The sequence below is a fragment of the Mercurialis annua genome, linkage group LG7, assembly GCF_937616625.2.
Source record: "Mercurialis annua linkage group LG7, ddMerAnnu1.2, whole genome shotgun sequence".
Classification (NCBI taxonomy): Eukaryota; Viridiplantae; Streptophyta; class Magnoliopsida; order Malpighiales; family Euphorbiaceae; genus Mercurialis; species Mercurialis annua.
Genome location: NC_065576.1, coordinates 41,704,583 through 41,727,622, shown reverse-complemented (window position 1 = coordinate 41,727,622; position 23,040 = coordinate 41,704,583). Strand labels below are relative to the sequence as shown.

Genomic DNA, 23,040 nt, shown 5'->3' with positions numbered 1-23,040 from the left:
CATTAAACCTAACCCTAAATAACTTGCACTTTCTTATTACCTCGCATCGAAAGAATCTCCTCCCAGGATTTTTTTCTGACCATGAAACGAGCAGTCTTGCTTTTTTCCCACACTTGCAGTTCGTGATATCACCAGGAGGAATGACACCATCGTACTCCATTTCTTCAGCCATTGCAGCCGTCGAGGAAATTAGGAGAAGAAACCCAGAAATGAAAGAAGCAAACCGGTTTCAAGAAAAGAAAGTTACAAAATAACGGGTAACTAATGAAGTTAGATTCAAAATTGTAAACCCTAACCCTAAAATACTTTGTTTGAGATTACCATAATAACCTTGCCTCCAGCTATGCAATATTATCCAACGTGGATTTAAGTTTCTGTCTTGATAATGACGTGTAAAATAGTAATAGACGGTAACAGAGTTTGTGCGACACGCGTTCCCTTCCGTCAACAAAAGGATTTATAAATGGCTGATTAATAAAGTAAAGGGACCAGTTAAAGGAAAACTGAACAATAAGGACCAACCGAAAAAATAGTGTAAAGTACAGGGACCTTAGTATGGGTTTGGCCTTAAATTTTTATATAGCCACTTTTTTTTCTCTCTTTTCTCTCAAAATTTTCTCTTTTTTTTTAATTTTTAATTTGTCTTCTCCGATTATTTTTCCGTTTGTCTTTTCCGTTTGCGCTTCCTTTCGTCTACTTTCAATGGATTTCTCGTCGTTTCCGGTCGTTTTTCCGTTCGTGCTAATTCGTTAGTCTCTTCCGTTCGCACTATGGATTTCTCGACTCGCTTTTAGATTTGTATAATTTTTTATCTTTTTTATAATGATCTAAACATTTTGTAAATAAATTATTATAGACTTTATAATTTTTTGTTTATAAAATTGTTCTATTATTTATTTTGTCTTTCTCTTATTCATAGATTTTTTTATTGTTACTTATTTTTCAAGAACAAGTTGATTTATGGTGCATTTATAGTAATTTTATAATATATTTACGTTTTAGTGTATTTTTGGTGTACTTATATTGTATTTCTGGTGTTTTTTGGGATATCTATACTTTTTGGTGTATTTCTGCCGTTTTTCATATATCTATGGTGCACTCACAGTGTTTATGGTGTATTTGCAGTTTTTTCATGGTATAGATCATATAAACACTATAAAATGTCATAAATACACTATAAATACACTATATATATTCCATAGACATACTAATTTTACACTATAAAACACTATATATACACAATTTATACACTATAAAAAAATAAAAAAATTACAGGAAAAAAATCTATAAAAAAAATAAATTATTAAAAATTGAAAAATAGGGCTGTACAATTGGTCGGTTCGGTCGACCGAACCGAAAAACCGAAAACCGAAATTGGAAACCGAAAAAGGTATTTGTAAAATTAAAAAAAAAATCGTAAATAAAAAAAGGCAGAAATGAAAAGTTAAAACTTGACAGATAAAAGTGTAAATAAATTACCGAAACATCAAAAAAATTATCATATTGGAATATCTGGCCTATGTTGTATATTTAAAAGAAAAAAAAAAGATAAAATGTCAAATATAGGCATAAATGGACAAGAAAAAAAGAAGAAAATGACATAAACTTGTAAGAGAAAGGAAATGTCAAAACCACCTTATACACTCAAACTCAAACTTTATATCCTTTTATTTATTTAAAAAATAACTATATATCCTTTATGAAGAAAAATAAACGTTTATATATACATATATTTGATAATGACTCTCCACATGATTATGGATAAAAAATCAAAAAGTTTATATTATCAAATGGAATATCATATTTAGGTATTTTTATTTATTTAAATAAATAAGGTTGCAATCCAAATAATTAATATGCATCTCAAATTGAGCTACTGATATTTAAATTTGAATAAGACAGTTCAAACAAAAATTATTAAAAAAGAACAAATGAGTATCACTGTATGATTATATAGTTATCATAATATTGCGGAACAAAAAAATTCTGCATAAAATAATGTTTAATTATCATATCATTATCATAATATTATCATATATCGTTATCATAACATTATCATATGATACCGAGATGATGATATTTATGGTATTAAAATGATAATGTTATGATAATATTTATGATTATGTTATGATAAAACAATATCGGATTATCATGTCAGTATCAGTATATTATCATGTTGTTATCATAACACTGTATTAAGATAACTAGATGATAATGAAATATGATAAGGTTATGATAGTTTGATGATAATGTACATAATTACAGAAGGATTTATGATAACCAGATGATAACGGAGTAAAATCATAAATATTTTTAAATCCAGAGTAAAAACACAAATCGGAAAAAAAACGTGAGGTATTTTTTGCAATTTTTCCGTATTAAGGTAAAATGTGTGCAAATATTTTCATTTTTAGAGTAAATACATAAATTTTCCTAATTTTTATTGATCATCCCATTACACTATACAATACGTGAGTGGAAATTTTGCTTAAGAAATAGCAGAAGTTCTTGTTTTGGCCCATTTATAAAATATTTGGACCACAAGGAGCTTAAATGGGCAATTTCCAAAGAATGTGTCCTTCGTAGGTGAAGAATTCTTACATAAATGTGTATTTGACGGTCCTAACTAACATTTTTGAACCACCCCACGAGGCTATGCTATATGATCTCCACATTATTGTCTTTTAGATCCAAAACACCCGCCAACAATAATACTTAGCCAGCTATTTAACAACTAAGCAAAACTCTCCAACTTGCAATTTAGACTCTGTCCAAATTAAAAAATTATACTTTTTTCTATATAGCATAGCCTAAAAAAAAGAGGAATTTGCACAAAACACTCCTTTTTTTAACTTATTTGTTCTAAATACCTCAATTTCAAAAATTTACTTTTTTACTCTATTTTTTTATTGTTTTTAGTTGTACCTCAATTAGCAAAATAACTTATTTGTATTTTTACTCTCCTACTTTTAAACCCATGCATATCTCTTTTTTTCTCTCTCTTTTTTCTCTTTCCTCTTTCTCCTTTTTTTTCGTTTTTTTCTTTTCTCAATCATTTTCTCTCTCCTTTTTATCTTTCTTCCTTCTCATTTTTTTTCTCTCTCTTCCTTTTCTCTCTCTTCTTCTTCTTCTCTCTCTTCTTCTTCTTCTTTTTCTTCTTTTTTCATCTGTAATTTTTTTCTTCTTCGTCTTTTTCGAATCTGCTTTTTCTATTTTCCACATTATACAAATGAACTCCAAGACAAAGAAATTTGAATAAAAAAAGAGTTTAAAAGATAATATGATGGTGATAGATGAGAAAGTTCCTCTTCTTCTTCTTCTTCTCTTCTTTTTCTTCTTCTTCTTCTTCTACTTTTTTCTTTCTATGTTGTTTTAAATTATTGTAGCATCGTTTTTTTGAAATTTTTTACAACTTTTTTTGAAAAAATCGTAGTGTTCTTCATTAATGATATTTTGATCTGGTTTTCAAATGTTTTAAATTAATTTTAGAAATCGTTTGAAACTGTTTTCTCGAAACTGTTTTATACTGTTCGAAATCTTTGTAAACTGTTTGAAACTGTTATTTTTTAAACTGTTTGAAAGTATTTTTTAGAAACTGTTTTAGACTGCTTGAGATCTTTGGAAACGGTTTGCAATTGTTTTATACTGTTTGAAACCTTTGTAAACGGTTTGAAACTGTTATTTTTTTATGTAAACGGTTTGAAACTGTTTGATACTATTTGAAACTGTTATTTTATAAACTATTGGAAAGTATTTTTTAGAATCTGTTTTAGACAGTTTGAGACCTTTGTAAACGGTTTGAAACTGTTTTATACTGTTCGAAACTGTTTTTTGAAACTGTTTGAAACTGTTATTTTTAGATTCTTTAAAAGCGTTTTTTAGAAACTGTTTTACACTGTTTGAAACCTTTGTAAACGGTTTGAAACCGTAATTGAAACTGTATTTGAAACTGTAATTGAATTTAAGCGAATGAAACAGTTTGCAACTGTTATATAATTTTTATTACGTTTTAAACTATTTAAACATCTCGAAAATCTTTGAAACCTAATTAAACATACTAAAACTGTAAAATAATTCGATTGAACAATTCTATATCCTTTTTTTTCACTGAATCTACAGTTTTTATTGATCGTAATGTATGAATTTGAATAATGAAGCATTAATTCGAAAATATCTGACAGAATATTGAAGAAAAAATAGTGAAATTTGAGAAAATTTGAGATCTGAAAAAGAAAAGAAAAGATCAGATGAAAATTTTGAGGAGAAAGAAGAAATTTGTTATGATAAAAACAGGTGGAGTAATTTTTAGGTATAAAAACAAATAGGATAGGGTATAAAAATAAATGGCTGACACAGATAGGTATGTAAGTCAAGTCCAAATTTTATGGTAGGTAATTGCTAATACTTTTCTTATTTAGGTAATTCTCTAATTCTCTCAAAAAAAATAGTTTATTTATAGTGATATACTAAAAAAAAATCATAGATATTTTTTTCTTTGGATAAACCTCTCAAATCCTACTAAATTTTCTTTTTCTTGTTCATTTAAAATGTATTTTTTAGCCACTTTTGGCCAAAAATCACATCTAATCTCTCAAATTCAATTTTTTTTAGTTTATTTATAGTTTTTATTTTTAATTTTGAATAAAAAATTAGGTTGGCCAATTTTAGTCTAATTCTATAAATTATTTTCTACCTTAATATCTTAATTAAATTAGATCTGATCTAATCAAAATTAAGAATAGTTTAATTTTCATCTTTAAAGATAAAATATTATTTTTTGCGGTGCAAGCGACTTGTATCTCCTTTTATTGTCACGACTCCTTTCTCTATTGGTGTTTTCATGGCGAGTGCCCTTATGCTAGTGACGACCGTTGAATCATGGAGAAAAGGCCTTCTTAGAATTGCATTATATGACAAATCCATGTCCAGTATGTTAAATAGTGTATGAAATTTTTTGTTGACTCCTTTTCTGGTCCTACCATGACTGTTAAAGCCACTGCTCTTAGAGGGTTGATGGGCGGTCCACCAAATCCTGATAAAGGGATCAGGACTCTATGGAGTTTGGCTACTGTCCCGCCCTATCTTTTGTAGGCCGCGTCGGTCATTAGATTTATTACGCTCCCCTCATCAACCAGAAGCCTTTCCATGTTCCAGTTTTCAATTACTGTGGTCACCACTAAGGCGTCATAGTGTGGTGCCTTAGAATGCTCATAGTTTTCGACATCAAATATGATTTGTAGCATTTTGCATTCTCTGATGTTCATAACCTCTCGTCTTTGTTTCTTCCTAATGGAAGATCTGCTTTGGCCCCCTCCATTAATCATGTGGATCGTCCCCATGGTTTTGTTGTTCTTTTCTTTTTCTTAAATTTCTCATCTCTATAACTTTTCTCCCCTTAGTATTCGTCGCTTCCGCCTTTTTTGGAGACGAACTTCTTGAGTTTGCCTGCTTCGATCATCCTTTCAATCTCCACCTTGAGGTCTTAGCATTCTTCAGCATTGTGTCCATGCTCGTCATGGAATTTGCAGAATTTTTTGGTGTCGCGTACCTCTTTTTGCATCTTCTAAGGTCACTTCACATTCTTTGCGTTTTCCTTCATCCATATTAGGACTTCTATCTTGTTTGTGTTGAGTGGCATATAATTTCTTTCGTGATCTTGGTGTCGTATCTTTCTTCATATTTGTAGGTAACGAATCGCCTACAATTGTCATGTCAGTGGCTTTTCTCCTCATTTTTTGGTTTTTGTTTTTCCTTAGCTTTCTTGCTCAGATTCCTTGGCTTTAGCCTCTTTCCCTCTTATAGATTTTCGCCCTTCATCAAGTTTGGAGTATTTCTGAGCGATTCCCATTAAGTTTGAGAAAATCGTTGGTCTGATTATCAATAATTTGTCTACTAGTTGCTGAATTGAGTTCCTTCCCTGAGGGCTTCAATTGTCAATTTTTATTGCTTTCTTGTTGAATCTTTCTATGTAGCTTCTTAGAGTTTCTCCCTTCTCTTGGATGCATGATCTCAATATGCTCGTAGTGGTCTTGGCATGTATGTTGGTCAGATAACTGTTTAGGAATTTGTTCGATAAAACTATGTAATTCTTGATGGATCGAGGTTTCAACTTGATGAACCATCTTTGAGCTGTTCCAGTAAGTGTGGTGGGGAAGACTTGACACATGATGGAATCAGTCTTATTGAACAGCCCCACTGTTGCGTAAAATCTCGATGTGTGGTCTCTTAGATCTCCTTTTCCATTGAATGTTGGTAAAACCGGTAATTTCATGTTATGCAGAATTATTTCCTCCATTATTTCGGCTGAAAAAGGTGAACCTTTCGGCCTTAGGTCATCCAAATCAAGCTCCTCGACCTTCATCTTTTTTAATGTTTTGGCAATTTTCTCTTATAAGTCCTCTTTAGCCACATATGTGGTTTTGCTATGAAGTGGAGATTCGGAAAATTCACCCTCATCTTCTTCTTGGTTTTTGTCTTTTTTATTGTGCTTTTAGGGGCCCCTTTTCTGGTCTTTTGCTCCTTGCAAGAGTTTCTTCATCTTCTACTTGCATGTATCTCCTTGGATTTTGTCCGCTTCTTACGTCATTCCGCTCTTCGCTACTTAGTGTGGTGTTTCCTTGGTTCTCTGTGTTTCTTCCCTCGCCTCCATTATTTCCGGTAGTGTTTTGCCTAACTTCTTGGGTTCTCCCTTCTTCGTTGGTTCCATCTGCGTTTTCTCAAACTTTTGGATTTCTTCCCTCCCCCGATTTCCCCATTTTTCCTGTGGCAATTAGGTGGAGGGGTCACGAATTCAGTGCTTTGGAGGTTGATGCTCTCCTCATGCGTATTCGCAGATTTTCTCGCTTCTTCTGCAATTTTGTCTAGGTTGACCTGAAATATTTCTAGCATCTTTGCTAGCATCTGATGGTATATTTCTGGAAAAAAAAACTACCGTGCGAGTTGGCTCCGCTATTCCGTCTAGAGATGGGAAGACGATGGGATTAGATCCCCTTATCTTCTGCGTTTGGTACTCAGGCGTTGAGTTCAAAAGATTCAAGTCTGAGCTTCTTGCTGCAGTTGAGGTTGCTCTAGTGATATTAGAAGTGTTTTTTTATAGTCAGGGCAGAAGGTGGTGTAATTTCCAGAATTTTTAGATCCATTGATTATTTGTTCTTTGGGCCAGATTCCGGTGGAATTCTTCCTTCAATAGAATTTATTTGAGTTCAGAAAAATTTCTTCAATTTGAAGTTTTGTCCAGCTTTTCTCACAAACGGCGCCAATTGATGGCGTCTGGTCTTCGCAACGGGAGTTTAACCTGCAAAATAAGGTAAATGGCTGATCGAACGGTGGTTGTTCGATTAGCTCTTTGATGCTTAAGTCAGTAAATGAGTTTAAGGGAGTATTATACATAAATTGTAATCTTTCTGTGTGTAGACATACCTCAAGTCCTTTTATAGTGAGTAAGGTGGAATACCTTATAGAATCCAAATAGGAAAATGATTCATATTTAGTGAAAGACTCCAAATATGAAAGAAATTTATAATCAGGAAGAGTCCTTTTTAGGGAAGACTCCTAAATAATATTAGACTCCTAAATAAAAACGTGTTTTCGAGTAGGAAAATATCTCTCAAATTTTAGGAAATCTAAGTCTTCTAGAATTTCCTATATTGTCAATATCGTAGTTGAATCGTATTTAAAATCTAGATCTTTGACGAGTCATGTTAGATCTAATTACAGAATAGGATTCAGTCTCTCTCACGTGTTTAGGCGAGTCCTCTTTTATCGCTCTTATCAGGCGAGCCTCTGGGGGCTCGGTCACAATTTATTTGGGCGAGTTTCCGGATACGCTTCGGTGGACGAATCCTGACTCAATGCATTATATTATTCTGGAGGTCGGTTTTCATTGCACATGAACAAAATTTAAGTATTATATAAGGATGTAAAAAAAAATTAAACCAAGATAATTCTAGTTTGTTAAGTTGATATTTTTAATTTGATTCAGTTTATACCAAAATCTAAACTGAAATTCTTCTTATAAAATCAATTTTGTAATAATATCGAACCGAATCGAACCAAATTTATCAATTCCATTCTTTCTTTTTTCACACCCCTATGTATATATATACACAACAAACCTGGCCCAAAGGGTCTCACTGATCAAACCTAGTAGAAAAATGGCATTATTACAACAAACCATTGTTTTGGGCATTTCATTATTGTGCATGACATTAAAGGTTTCCTCACATAGCAGGCACAGCAGATACACTCCTCCTAAAGTTACTCCTTTAACTAATCTCTTCTCACCTGTCTCCATCCCTCAAGAATTTTCCACATCTTTTGGAGCTTCAAATGTTAAATTACTTAACAATGGATCATATGCCACTCTTGTTCTTGATAAATCTTCAGGTAATTAACTATATTTTGATCTTTATTTTGATAATTTGTAGTGTTTTTTTATGTTTCTAAAGCTTGATTTTTGTTTTCTTGAAGGATCTGGTCTTGCATCCAAGAACAAATATTATGATGGATTCTTTAGTGCTGCAGTGAAGTTGCCTGCTGGTTTAACCTCTGGAGTTGTTGTAGCATTTTATGTAAATCCTTTTCTTCAATTCTTGCTCATTTTTCTCTCTAAATCATTTTTGTTTCGCTATTTTATCGGCTTAAATCTACTAAAATTTCATAAAAGTTAGATCAAATAGGAGAATACACATTTTACTAAATTTAAAATTGTTATAAGAGAATCTTATTTTTAGTATTAAACATTTTTCAGCTATTGCAGAACTGTAAAAAGTTATAAAACGATTATCAAATTGTAGTTTTTCTACATAACGGTTATCAAAATATAAAAAGTTATAAAACAGCTACCATACTACAACATATTTACGAAACAGTTACTGAATTATAATTAAATTTTGATATATAACATTACAAATTTTATTTTTTTGTTAATTTGTTTTGCAGATGTCTAATGCAGAGAGTTATCCACATAACCATGATGAGATAGATATAGAATTACTTGGGCATGACAAGAGAAATGATTGGGTAATTCAAACAAATGTGTATGCAAATGGAAGTACAAGCACCGGAAGAGAAGAAAAATTCTATCTTTGGTTTGATCCAACGGCGGAGCATCATTATTACACCATCATTTGGAACACTCATCATATAGTGTAAGATCCACAATCCATAACCCAACTCATAATTTTCTTTAATTTAATCTTACTGGATCAGATCTTCATTTTATGTTTAAATTTGGTACTAAATTCAATTAATTAATTACTATTTCAAAAGTTAATGACTAGTTAAGAATATAATTTAAATTAGACATGTGTATTCAATTCAAACTAATTTGAGTCGAATTTTTACTTTTATTCAAATTCCGAACAGTACCAAAATTCCAAGGAACTAAAAAAAATTATGATCAAACTAGTTGGTTCGGTTATTGCAGTTCAATTTGCATTAAAATTTAACCGAATTTTGTACTACCCCAAATTTAGAAAATGGTTTTTTTAGTGAAATAAACTGAATAGAATTGAAATTATTTGTTCGGTTCGGTTGTTCAATTTAATTCGGTTCTTACACACTCCAAGTACTGGTACCTAGTGTTTTAAAAACCGGATCAGCCGGTGTTCCGGTCTAAAACGCTAAAAAAACTGGAATTTATAGTTGAAGCGGATCAAACCAAGATTGAACTGGTAAAAAACTGGTGAACTGGAATTTTTTTTTATTTATTTATTAAACCGGTTGGACTGGAAATCGGTGGTCTTATCGATTTTTGGTCACCGGTTCGGTTTTTAAACACTGCCGGTATCAAATTGAAGTATAGGATACTACTTTTAACTCCATCAAATCTTGGCTTGTAAACCAAATTGAAATATAATATTACTACTTTTAACTCAAAAAAATCTTGTCTCCAATTCTTACAAAAACAAAAAATTTATTGCAGCTTCTTAGTGGACAACATACCAGTAAGAGAGTTCACCAAGAGCAATGCATACCCTTCAATATACCCATCAAAACCAATGTCAGTATATGCAACAATTTGGGATGGATCAGAATGGGCTACAAAGGGAGGAAAATACCCAGTCAACTACAAATATTCTCCATTTCTTGTTTCATTTTCTCAAATGCAACTCACTGGCTGCACATTTTATAATCCATCATCATCTTCAGATGCCTCTAATTCTTCAACTAGTTGCTCTAATAAGGCTGTTGAAGGTGAAGAATTTGTTAAGCTTTCAAAAGATCAGACTCTGGCCATGGATTGGGCTAGAAAGAAGCTCATGTTTTACTCTTATTGTAACGATAAACCTAGGTTCAAGGTCCTCCCACCCGAGTGCAAATAAATGCTTCACGGAAACAGAAATGTTGAAACAGAAAAATGGTGAAACGGGAAAATTTACCAGAATAGATTATAAATATAAAAATTCAAAATGTTAGTAGCGTCCGTCAGAATATAGAGATCGAAAAAATTTCGTATAGTTATTTTTTTGTTTAAGATTTATTTTCATAGGAAGAATTGATGAACATATAACATCTTTTACATGTATTGCAAGTAATTACATTCAGTATTTCTCATCAAATTTTATTATTGTAATATACTGGAGCTACATCTTTATAAAATATAAAAAATTTATTGATGTTAGTATCAAATACAAAAAAGTTCTCTTGATGAAAAAAAAAAATTGATATTTATGGCATGCTTGCCCATCAACAAGTAGATAAATTTTGCAGAAATGTACAAATAATTGAAGTAGAGACAGCTGTGTTCTGAGAGATACATACAGTGAAATGAGATGACCATGGATGTGTAGCTCACCTGTATATACCAAGTTGGAATAATGTTATTTAATGAATTAGTACACGGCTTATCAGTGTTTCAAGAAAACCGAATTGGTGGTCGAATCAGTGTAGCCATCGGTTTAAAATTCAAATAATTCAACCGGTTCGATTATTAATTCAATTGGGTCAACTAGTTAACTACCAAAAAAAATTATATATATAAATTTTACGACTTTGACACACACAAAACTGGTTAATTTTTTTTATTTAATACATTTTTTTCCAATTTAAATAAATTGAATCATTTTTATTAGTTTTAGGAAAAAATCAAACCAGGTTGACGTTAATGTAGGCCTAGTTTTGATGGTTAAGACACCTCTAAATGCATTGAGAGGTTGTGGGTTCAAACCCCATATCCGTAACTAATAACTAACAATTGATATTTTAAAGTGTCTGATTACCATCTTTGACAAAAAAAAAACCGAGTTAATCTCCAGTTTTCAGTCAAACGGTTGAACCATACAATCCGGTCCAGTTATTAAAACACTGCTACCCATATCAACCAAGAAAGTTCATGGATTCTTCCTTGTCAATTCAACTCATGGGCAGAACATGGGTGAGATCCTTTTTTTTATTATTATTTTGGTGATGAGGACTCACTTTACTGAGCCGAAACTCAATATCAATGTCAAATAACCATTTTACTATTCACAGCTCAGTTTTATGGCTAAATCGTTTGTTTTTCTTTCTCAAATTATTCATTAGTGAAATATTTAGCAAAAAACCAAGGAGAATAAATTTCAAAAGAAACACAGAAATAGCATAAACACCCTTATATTAACTTTAATAGGCAACAATCGCCCCTGCTATCGTGCTAAGTTTGCAATTTGAGATGAGAGAGCGAAATTCAACTCAAGTTCTTAACAACAAACAGTTAATCTTCGTCATTATCATCTCCTCGATCTTCTTCACATTTTATTTCGCAATCCATTAACTTTATTAGTATGAAGCGGGAAGTATTGCGAGTATTTAGAGCCATGCCGGATTCTTCAAAGAAGTAACCACTGCCTTGACTTGTAAGTAATTGCTGAGACTATAGATACCCTTTTCTCTGCCAATTCCACTCATCTTGTATCCACCAAAGGGAATGGCTGCATCAAAGACATCAAAGCAGTTGATCCATACCGTTCCAGCTCTCAGCGCTCGGGTCAGGATGTTTGCCGTGTCTATGTTCTGTGTAAAGACTCCTGCAGCCAGCCCATATCTAGTGCTATTTGCTCTCTGGATAACTTCTTTTAAGTCCCTGCAATAATTTTGAACATTAATATGCATTCTCAAAGAAATATAAATACTAATATGCATGCAAGTTATGTTGCACGAGAACTTATCGATTTCCTCAATGGTTTTCAAATACAAATATGTTTGTAAGCTATGTTCCATGAAAACTTGCAGAGTTCCACATTTTTCCGGAAACACTTTTAAAACTTTAAACTTTAAACTTTAACCTACTTTTGTAAAAATGTGGTTTTGCCGTTTCTCATACAGTGTTTTCTGTTTCCGTGTTTCTGTTCACGTTTTCGTCCAACATAGTTTGTAAGCACAAATCATCATCTCATGATAGAATCCAAATGAAGGATAAATATAATTGCTTTACTTACTTAAATTTGAAGATCGACTGAACTGGACCGAAGATCTCATCTTGTGCAATCAACATATCATCCTAGTACAAAGTATAATGATTTTGTTGGTTAGCCACTATATCATAATTCGAACTTGTCAGCGAAATCGTACATACCTTAACATTTGAGAAAACTGTAGGCTGGATATAATACCCCTTGGAACCGAATCTATCACCTCCAGCTTCAAGGGTAGCGCCACTGTCAACTCCAGATCTTATGTACTTAAGAATCTTCTCAAATTGTTCTGAATCGATCTGTTTTGATCAAAGTTCGATATCAATTATCAGAAGCTATGTTATTCACCTCGAGTACTTAAAGGCAATGAGGAAAAATTATTTTGATTTGTTAGTTCCGTATTCTATGTGAATTATAGTTTACCAAAAATAGATCGGAAAATTGCGAGCAGAGCTTATTCGACAGTAAAATCACACTGCTTCAATATGTTTTAAAAAAGAGCGCTGCCGATTTACCTGAGGGCCTTGTTCGATACCTCCCTTAAATGGATCACCAACAACACGCTTTAGAGCTCGTGCCTTTGCTTTCTCTATAAACTCATCGTAGACACGCTCGTGTACATATGTGCGGGATCCAGCACAGCAGCATTGGCCCTGCAGATTACAAATAATAAAAATTAACAAAATTCAGTGGCTACTTCAATTGAATCTCATTTATGTCAAGGAACATCCACGCAGAAGTACCTGATTAAAGAATAAAGCAAAGTGAGCGAGTTCAACAGCCTGATCTATATCAGCATCCTCGCAAATGATAAAAGGGGATTTCCCTCCAAGCTCCAAAGTTACTGGCTTAAGATTGCTTCGTGCTGCTAACTCGAGAACAATTTTTCCGGTCTCAGTTGATCCAGTAAAAGCAAGCTGCACAGGGATTTCAAATAAGTTACAATTCCTGCAAATTTAATCAGTAAATCGATTGTGCTAATTAACAAAGAGCTTGGGATTCCAGTTATTATGTTCCACCAAGTTTAAATGCGTATCCGGAAAAAAATTAACCCCCCAGCATATAGTTTTAGAGCCCGGGGAACCAAAAAAATGGATTTTGTATGCACTTCGTACCTTATCGACATCCATATGGCTAGCAAGAGCTGCACCAGCGGTTGGACCATAGCCAGAAATCACATTCAGAACACCATCTGGAAGTCCAGCCTGTTAGAGTGGTTATCAAATCAGAAGCCAAGATAAAAATCATATGTAACTGAATTTTTGGTCATCAAACTTTGTTTCATCAGTGGAGAAGAAAAATGAATTCATGCTTATGAAATAGAAGATGAAGTAAAGCTATTGTGCTTCTCTTTTGGGCATTAATAACATAGCTATTAAAACTACCTCATGCAACAGCTTAGATGCAAAGAGAGCAGACAAGGGAGTCTGTTCTGCTGTTTTGAGAACAGTAGTGTTGCCGCATGCTAATGCTGGTCCGACCTTCCAAGCATACATGAGAAGGGGGAAATTCCATGGAATAATCTGTCCCGCTACACCAATTGGTTCATGCAAGGTTTGCACATGATACGGTCCATCGGCTGGAACTGTGAGACCATGAATTTTATCTGACCAGCCTGAGGTTCAAAAGAAACAAATGATCTTCTAAGTGTATTCTGCAGAATAGGATAGCAGAAAAACGAAAATTACATATTTTGTTCTTTTGTTCATTCACACACCAGCGTAGTATCGAAATAGACGTGCAAGCATTGGTACTTCAATTTGAGCAGCCTGCTCATATGGTTTCCCATTATCCCAACTCTCAAGTGATGCAAGTTCATCATTGTGCTTTTCAATCAAATCGGCAAAGCGCAACAATATCCTTGACCTTTCCTATTATGACCAACACGAAATTCTAGAACTTAGAAATCCTTTATTCAAATCAAGAAAAAATAACATAACTTCACATCTTAAAAAAGAAAAATGTTACATAAGCAGTCATCCTTGGCCATGGTCCTTCATCAAAAGCTTTACGAGCAGCAGAAACTGCTCTATTTACATCTTCAGCATCACCTTCAGCAACATGGGCAATGACTTCACCTGTCCTGGGGTCCAATGTCGGAAAAGTCTTCCCTACAAATCATAAGATTCAGCAAATGTTCCATCAATACACACCATAACAGCATCATACCTTTTTTGAACAAATAAACTTTATTATACTGGTATTGACATTAAAATTCACCTGAAGCTGCATCTACAAACTGTCCATTAATTAAAAGCTTATCATAGTTGACAGAGACAGATGGCACGATTGGTTCATCAAGAGCAGCAGCTGAGCTAGTACTATATCTACCAACTCCTCTGCCAAGTCCATAACTCCTGCCTAAAAAAAATATAAATTTGCATTTAGTAAACAAAAGCATACATTAAATGTGACATAATATCAACTCAATAATCAAAACCATATAACAAAATTAACTAAAAACAGAAAAAACAAAAGTAAATTGTCAATTTTCCATTCAGAAAAAGATAACCCAAATATAGAAAAACAACTTGGTAAGGTGAAAAGTCATCATCAGGATTGCAAAGTCATTTCTTTTCTAAATGAGGATTCACAAAAGTCATTAACATTTGGATGTAACCAAAAATGTTAGGAGATGGAATGAAATACACCTAAACAAACAAGGGTAGGTCCTACCCTATAAATGAAGAATAGACAAGTCCAATTCTTAAAAGAGTTAATTGCAAAATAACTCATTAACTTTACTTGTTTCGCAATTATAACAAATTTTAGCAATGTCAGACACAAACTATCATTTATTTTACAATTAGGAACACCGAGCAAAGTTCTGATAATGAAATGCTTATGTGAATGTCGGAACAACTCATATTACGGTATCTGCATCTTTTCTATCGGAAAATTGTTCGGTGTTGTGAATTCCAAAACATTAATAATTCTTGTTTAACATTGGCGAGATTTAAATTCCGTGCTTGCATAATCAAAATAATAATAAGAGAGACAAGGATTGCCAAAGAAAAACAAGATTTTTCAAGGTGTGAGCAATATGAGAAGATCTGAACAAGTTTAACAAACAAGAACATCATCACCAACACCAAGAACAAAAAAGTGCAAGTTATGAATCAAGAAGCAGAACACAAATATTTTTGTTGATTATTATGATCAATATTTTCCTTTTTTTTTCAGTAGAAGAAAAAACAGAAAAACTGACATCAGGGCATGGGAAAACTGACATGAATTAAATTAAAGTTGTTGTCTTTAAGCAAAAAGATTCAAAATTGAAAAGTAACTCTCTTATTTTCCACCACTTCAATTTCTCAGCAACCAAACAGAAAACATGACCAGAACATGCTCAAGTTCATCAGAAATAAGTAAACAGCCATATAACAATCCAAAAACAATTGACAAAACCAATAAAAAAGAATTCAAAATCATATGATAAAGCAATAATAATAATAATAAGTTGTGATTACCTCCTGAAGCAGAAACAAAGTTGATGGAACGAGAAAGCAATCTTGATATGGTTCTACTGGCCATTATTAAAAATCAAAATCAATATCAAAAATGTTTTAATTATTTTCTGTTTAAGGTTTATAATTTATATAGTGTTATGAATTCAGTATGACTCTACTTTATCTCTCTAGATTATCTTTTCTTCTCTATATGGTCAAGTTTTTGGCTTTTTTATTTGTAGTGGAAATGAAATTAGATTGTTATTATCAGCTGTAAAATAATATAATTGATTATATTTTAAACACGTACATAAGATTTATTTTATTTTTTAATAAGGTCCAAAAAGGTTGAATTATTTTATTTTAATAAAAAAAATTAATTTTGTCAATTATAATTTAATTTTGATAAAATTTCAATAGTAGCTAACTATTAAACTCAAAGGTACTTTATTTTTTAAAATTGCAATTAAATTTTTAAATTTCGTCAATTATAATATGATTTTGATAACTATTTTTTGGAAAAATACTAACTTGATTAAGATTGAAAAATATCAGACCTTTTCATATGAATTTGCTACTAGTAATTGGAGAATTAGCTAATTAAAATATACTTATTAAATTTGAATTAAATGAAAGTTAAAGTTAAAAAGTTTTTTAAAAAAAAATTTTTTAGATGAACAGGCCTTTCTGTAATGACTGAAATAATCAATTATGCAAGATATAGCAAGAAAAGTACAAAATCTAGTAAATCACAGGGAACATAAGAAAAAGAATTTAAATAGCAATTTGTCCCTTTTACTTCTAAGGAATTGGCAATAAAACATAATTTAACTTTGTTGGCAAATCATCACGAACTTGGTGATTATGGGCAATTAATCCATTTTGGCAAATTAACTTATAAATTAAGAGGGCAAACTGCCAATTGAGGAAACTATTAACTAACAAATTGAGAAGGCAAATTGTCAAAATGGGACAAATTGCCCATAATTACCAAATTCGTGTATTGATTTGTATATAAAATTAATTTATATGTTAATTACTCATTGCTTACATGTTGAGGGGGTATATCGTCACTTAAGTTCAAAAAAAAGTTAGTAAATTACAGAGCAAGAAACGGATGAATATTTATGATGAAGAAAACAAAAGTGTGACCTAACCCACCATTACCAATGCTCCACACATGCTTAAAATGATGCAATCGAGTTTGGCCAATTTTTAATTAGACCCCGTTTTATATTAATTCTTCCATATCATCACTATGGAAATTATTTTTATATTCATAAAATTATATAATTTTGTTTATAATTTGGAAGGAAAGAACGTTTGTGGGAGGAATTGAACCCACGAACTAACAGTTTGATGCATAACGTTTATGCCATTTGAAAAAAAAATTCTTTTTAAATCTTATATGTATTATATAGTAGTTTTTCGTTTAATTTTTAAATGATTTTTTTTGTTATTTTATTGATTGTGTATGGAATGCTCATTAATTTAAAAAATGAATGATTTTTTCAATTTAAGTAATAATTCTAGAGTGAGTACATAATGCTCATTAATTTGGAATTCTCTAGCTAAGAAAAAGTGAAGTAAATGGAAGTAAAAATGAATGCAATGGAAATATTCGTTAACTTTATTTTAGAGAAAGTAAAAACTTATTCGAGAAAAAAAGAATTTGTTCGTATTTATAATAAAAAGAAATTAACTTAAAATTACAAATTTTGAAGGTAATCGTGTTTGATATATAAATTTTTTATAACTTGCATTGAGATTAATTTAGATTATCGTATTATTTTATTATAATGGGGAAATAATAATCAAATTTAAAAATTATTAGATTGAAATATGTGTCTGACTCTATATCAAGAAAGATTATGTCTTGGTACGAGATAATATTTTATATACATTTGTGTAGCATCACTGTGGCAGAAGAATATGCAATTAATTTATTATCTTGGACTGGGATAAGATCATAGTATAAACATTGAATTTTCAACATGCCTGTCAATTGTCAAATAATAAACTAAAAACCATAGAATAAAGTCTAATATATATCTTTTTTCTTGTCAACACATCGTAATGCATGGAGGAGACTTATCAACCTCTTTAGAAAACAATACTAAAAAAAATATCTAAACAAATTATATAAACAATATTAAATTTTGAGTAATTGCGTCTTTTAAAGTACTATATAAAAATAAAGCCAAATAATTAAAAATGCCGATTTTTTTATAAAAATTTCATAAAAATCCGAACCTTTCAATTTTATCCAATTTATGAATGATTTCATTTCAATTATATCCAACTACACAATATTTTTATGTGGTGCTGATATGTGGCATTGACACATTACCGCCACATAGACACCACATGAGCAAAATTACATATGAAATCATGCATTTCAAGACAAATTAGATAAAATTGAAAGAAAATCTTGACCGAAAGGAGAGGAGAGATCCAAATGGAAACTGAAATACCTTTTGAACTTAACTTTCTTCCCGTAGCCTAAGACAGTATTCCCATAGCTCTATGCCTGTACGTTAGCTCCAAGACGTTGATCTTTAACTAAAAAAGTACAAGCTTGAGCATGAGAAGCTTCCGGTCCAGTGGGCGTACAGAAGACTTGTACAACTGCTCCAAAGAATATTGCTGCAAAACTTTCAAATTCCAACCGAGCTGGACTAATTTCATCTGACTTTTGTGAAAATTTTATGAAAAATTTGGCCTTTTTTAGTAACTAGTATTGTCTTACGTGCTACGCACGTGGCTCGTAATGTGACACGCGAACGATTGTTTAATTTTTAATTAAAAATAATATAAATAATTAAAGTTTATTAGTAGACTAATTAAAATTTTCAAGGGACCAATTATTATATTGAAGTAGTAAATAAAAAAACTTTTTTAAAAAAAATATTATTCAATATAATAAGAGAATATACAAATAAAATTATATTTTATTAATTAAAATATCTAAAACATTTAACTTAAAAGAGATAGTAATGAATAACTTAAAAAAGTATGTAGTCTAAGCAAACAATAAAAATTATGAAAAATAGACAAATTTACACAAAGTATAAATGGTTTATATAGTGTTTGTCGATTATATTATTATACATTAATTATAGGAAATTATAGATAATCAAGAATTTACGTATTACATTTATTATAATTATATTAATACATTCTATATATAATTAATATTAAATTAATTAGAGTTTTTATTAAATTAAATTCTAACTTTAATTATCAAATGACAACAATCCTAAATTTGCATCAAACACAAAAGCAAATTATTTATATGACCTAATAACTAAATATGAAATTATAATGTTGACATTGCTATTATTAGTGGTTAAATAATTGTTTTTTCAGTATGTTTATAATTTTACTACGTAAACCAATAAAGCAATGGAAGTTAAATACCTTTCAAACACTTAAAACTTAAAAGCATGTGTTTACATGTTGTCCGGTTTATATAATCTAATTAGCATTATTAATTAATCATATTAGGATTAGTTTAACCTAGTTAGTATTTTAGATATATTACAGGTAGTTTAACTTTGGTTAGTTTTCTAGATATATTAGGAGTACTCTAATTTAGTTTTACATGTTGTCCGATTTATATAATCTAATTAGTATTATCAATTAATCATATTAGGATTAGTTAGATATATTAGAGGTAGTTTAACTTAGTTAGTGTTCTAGATATATTAGAAGTACTCTAATTTAGTTAATATTTTAATTAATTAATTTTAAGGACGTTAGCGTAAATTTGCCTGTCCCCCCCCCCATCCGTGCTTTTATATATAGTATAGATTTGGCAAAAATAATATTAATCTTTTATAATCTTTTAGTTATCAGTTATCTATCTAGAATACACATGGCATATTAAAGGTATTTTTCAGTGAGCAACAATAATATCTATTTTGATTCCAAGCAACTCATTCAAGCATTTTCACAATTACATTCTGGAGCTATAAATGCAAAATACAATCTCAAAATTATATTTTACAAGCTCTCATCTAACCGATCAGAAGCAATATTTATGAATCTGCTACAAAAGAAAAATCAGAATGATCTTGTGTATTTGCTTTACTTTATATCCTCTTGATCTTTGAAAACGTTCCGGTCTCAGAAAAGTATGTACTCTGGATTCCACTGCCTAGCTGGTGTGCATGACCTTGTGGATTTGAGAGCTCAATACCCTGTCAAGCAAAGATAGAAAAAAAACATAAGTAGACAATTTAATAAGAATTATGGCTAATTTTGGGATTAACTGAACTGAATTCATAAAAAAGACAGGTGATACGTTGTCAATTTCCGACAAAAAAAATACGTTGTCACTTATAGAAAACCACATTTTACTGGATAATGATCGAGACACCAAGCCCTTGTGTATATAACAAGAACCTGAGCAAAATTGCAATAAATTGCACCCTTTGGGTTAACTTAGAACTCCTTTGTGAAATTGAAGTCAGTAATATATGCATCACGGAAATATTAATTACATACATAAGATGACATCGCCAGCATCAGAAAATTATAAGCAACGTGACGGGGCATAATCACAAACCTGAACTGGTGTAAATGCCAGACTTGACGTCAGACCAGATGTAGCACCGCTGCTTCCATATTGCTTCACCTTGAATCTATTAACCAAATACAGGAAGTGTAAGTAGGAGATCGATAATGAGAGGAAAGAAGAGAACAGAAAAATTTATAAGCTCGTCATTGAACTTTTGTTGTGCATCAATAAACAAAAGAAGAAAACACCTACTTCTTAGCAACTTTAGCAGCGAGTTTGCTCTGACCAATGGCTACTCGCAGCTTCCCACTTCCCGCTTGACCAAGCATTCCATAACCTTCTCCCAGTCCATCACCTATTGTCAACAAGCACATCAACCATTAAACGGAACTTACAACATAATAAACTGAACAGAAGAGAGGGAAAGGTTTTTCCATAAACTTTCTACACAGATAACTAACTATGAAGAGCACAAAGGATATGCTCATATGCAGTTCCATCTCAAACTGAAAAGCAATAGCAAATTTTCATAATATAGTGACGAGTTGTATATGCAGTAGGCTTATATATTTGCTAGGCTTTAAAACCACGCTAATGGGAGCAACCAATGGAACATCTAAAGTTCAAAATATAAATATAAGCGGAAAAAACCTTGTAATCTACAGTACACGAAGAGTACTTTACCTAGCGAGCTCTCTTCAGGCACACCAAATTGCATCCTGTTGGCAAGCTTCCTCATGTCTGTTACTGCATATCTGAGGAGACAGATTATAGAATGTTACAAGACACCCAGAAAATTAAACTAAGCATATCGATTTACTAGAAACCTAAATTACCTTTCCTTCAGCTTCCTCAACCGGCGTCCACCCCTTTTTTTCTTAGGCTCAGAATCGGGAACTGGAAGCGGTTTAGGTTGCTTTGCGGGAGGAGGCTCTTGCCACTTCTCTATTTTCTTATGAATTTCTTCCCGAAGTTTCTTTCCAGTGTTACCCAATGCATCCGCTCTGCTAGAGTCTACCCGTGCTGCAAGTACTGATTTTGCAGCCAAGAGTCGGCAAGCACGCATCCTGAGAGAAGGTGGAGTTGACTGGAATACCTCAGTTTGCTCAATATAACCTACACGAAATTGAGATGTTGCAGTGGAAAAGCCTGCGAGATTCTTCTTCTTGGCACCAAGAATCTGAACATTACAAGCAGGCATCTTGGACAATGCTGACAGACCGCCAGCCGTCCCCATAAGCTTTGCTGCAACAGCACTCCCTAGAATAGCAGAAATATTTGGAGCAATGTACCCCATCCTACTTTCTACAAAATCAAGCACTTTTTTCTTTGCTGCATCAAGAGCAAGGGCTCTGTCACATGCATCAATTGTCTTTTGGAGGACTTCTTCAGAAAGTGGTTTGCCACTTGTTGTTGATGCTGTCACTGAAACAACCATAATAATAGCAGATGGTAAAAGCCCTTCCAAATCAACAAGAGTCAAATCTATCTCATTGCCAATCTTTTTCACCACACGAGCATAATCAATAGGATGATGCACGAGCGATTCAAGTTCCGGAAATTTCAAACGGTACTTGTCACGAATAAAATTGTGGATAATGATAATTTCATTCTCAATATCCACCGACAATGCATTGCAATCCACAATTAGCTGATACACAGGATCATCTTCTAATCCCATTCCATGATCTGATTCTTCAGAACCCTTCTCAAGAGCATTTTCCACTTTCTACAATTAAGAGAATAGACAAAACATTAATATCCAAGTCAGTACCGCGAAGCACCAAAGTATTGAACATGATGAGTAACTTTAATGAATGTAAAGTGACTGACCTGCATTATATCATTATATCTCTGTGTATTCTGTAATTTTGAGACACTATCCAAATCATCATAATTAAGGGCTTCAATATCTGCCAGTTCCCCATCAATATCTTCCTCCATATTTCCAACATCCCCATCGTCTTCCTCCTTCAAAAAGACGCCGGAAAACCAAATGTAACTAAAAGAACACCCAAAACAAATTCCTTGAAACACCAAATTCATACCGGGTTACCACTCTACTCAATCCAAACATACCGTAATCAGGGGGCGGACCTAGGAAGAGCTTATGTTATTATTTTAAGTCTTTGAAAAATTATGAATATAGAATTTAATACTATAGTTTTTCCGCCTCACAATTTCTAGCACCGACCACCTTAAAATTTAAATTTTGTCAATTTGCCCATCTTACAAATTTTCAGTACAGTTTTTCCCAACTTATAACAAATTCCTGAGTCCGCCACTAACCGTAATTGAATTCTAAGCAAAAAAAAATAGCTAACAGATATATCTACTTATTCATAAGCAGTAAAAGAAAAATGATTAAACAGAAATTAATAAAATGATGAAAGAAACTCACAATAATTTCAGCGTCATTATCAGATAAATCATCAAGGTCTGCCAGGAAAGAATCAGCGAGAGTTGCCTGCACAGAAAATTCAACAAAAAATCAAAATTTGTGAGGCTTCATATAATCAAAATTAAAAATAAAGAAATGGAATATTAAGTAAAGTATGAAAAACTAATAAGAATCACATCACTAAGAAAACATTAGAACTGACCATTTTCTTCTTATTTAATTGATAATCACAAATTAAAAAAAATGGAAGCAAGCAAATCGATTAGGGTTTGT

The 23,040-nt window shown here is 32.0% G+C and overlaps 3 protein-coding genes across 3 annotated transcripts; 1 reads left to right on the top strand and 2 right to left on the bottom strand.

The window, feature by feature from the left end:
• Nucleotides 1-8,122: 8,122 nt before the first annotated feature.
• On the top strand, nt 8,123-10,562 carry LOC126654729 (probable xyloglucan endotransglucosylase/hydrolase protein 33). The gene is made up of 4 exons (XM_050348688.2): nt 8,123-8,385; nt 8,470-8,570; nt 8,941-9,149; nt 9,926-10,562. Exons 1-4 carry the CDS (start codon nt 8,154-8,156, stop codon nt 10,323-10,325), a joined length of 942 nt encoding a protein of 313 aa, XP_050204645.1. The 5' UTR covers nt 8,123-8,153; the 3' UTR covers nt 10,326-10,562.
• A 1,017-nt stretch (nt 10,563-11,579) lies between these two features.
• On the bottom strand, nt 11,580-16,067 carry LOC126655868 (benzaldehyde dehydrogenase, mitochondrial). Its single transcript, XM_050350210.2, has 11 exons — nt 15,866-16,067; nt 14,616-14,756; nt 14,364-14,506; nt 14,113-14,266; nt 13,781-14,010; nt 13,511-13,600; nt 13,139-13,312; nt 12,911-13,048; nt 12,557-12,694; nt 12,420-12,481; nt 11,580-12,064 (listed from the first exon to the last, which is right to left on the bottom strand). Exons 1-11 carry the CDS (start codon nt 15,927-15,929, stop codon nt 11,791-11,793), a joined length of 1,608 nt encoding a protein of 535 aa, XP_050206167.1. The 5' UTR covers nt 15,930-16,067; the 3' UTR covers nt 11,580-11,790.
• A 3,655-nt stretch (nt 16,068-19,722) lies between these two features.
• LOC126656586 (U4/U6 small nuclear ribonucleoprotein Prp31 homolog) lies at nt 19,723-23,040 on the bottom strand. The gene is made up of 8 exons (XM_050351182.2): nt 22,970-23,040; nt 22,768-22,833; nt 22,200-22,337; nt 21,203-22,095; nt 21,051-21,121; nt 20,619-20,721; nt 20,415-20,490; nt 19,723-20,046 (listed from the first exon to the last, which is right to left on the bottom strand). The coding sequence occupies exons 1-8, from the start codon at nt 22,970-22,972 to the stop codon at nt 19,939-19,941; spliced, it is 1,458 nt and encodes a 485-aa protein (XP_050207139.1). The 5' UTR covers nt 22,973-23,040; the 3' UTR covers nt 19,723-19,938.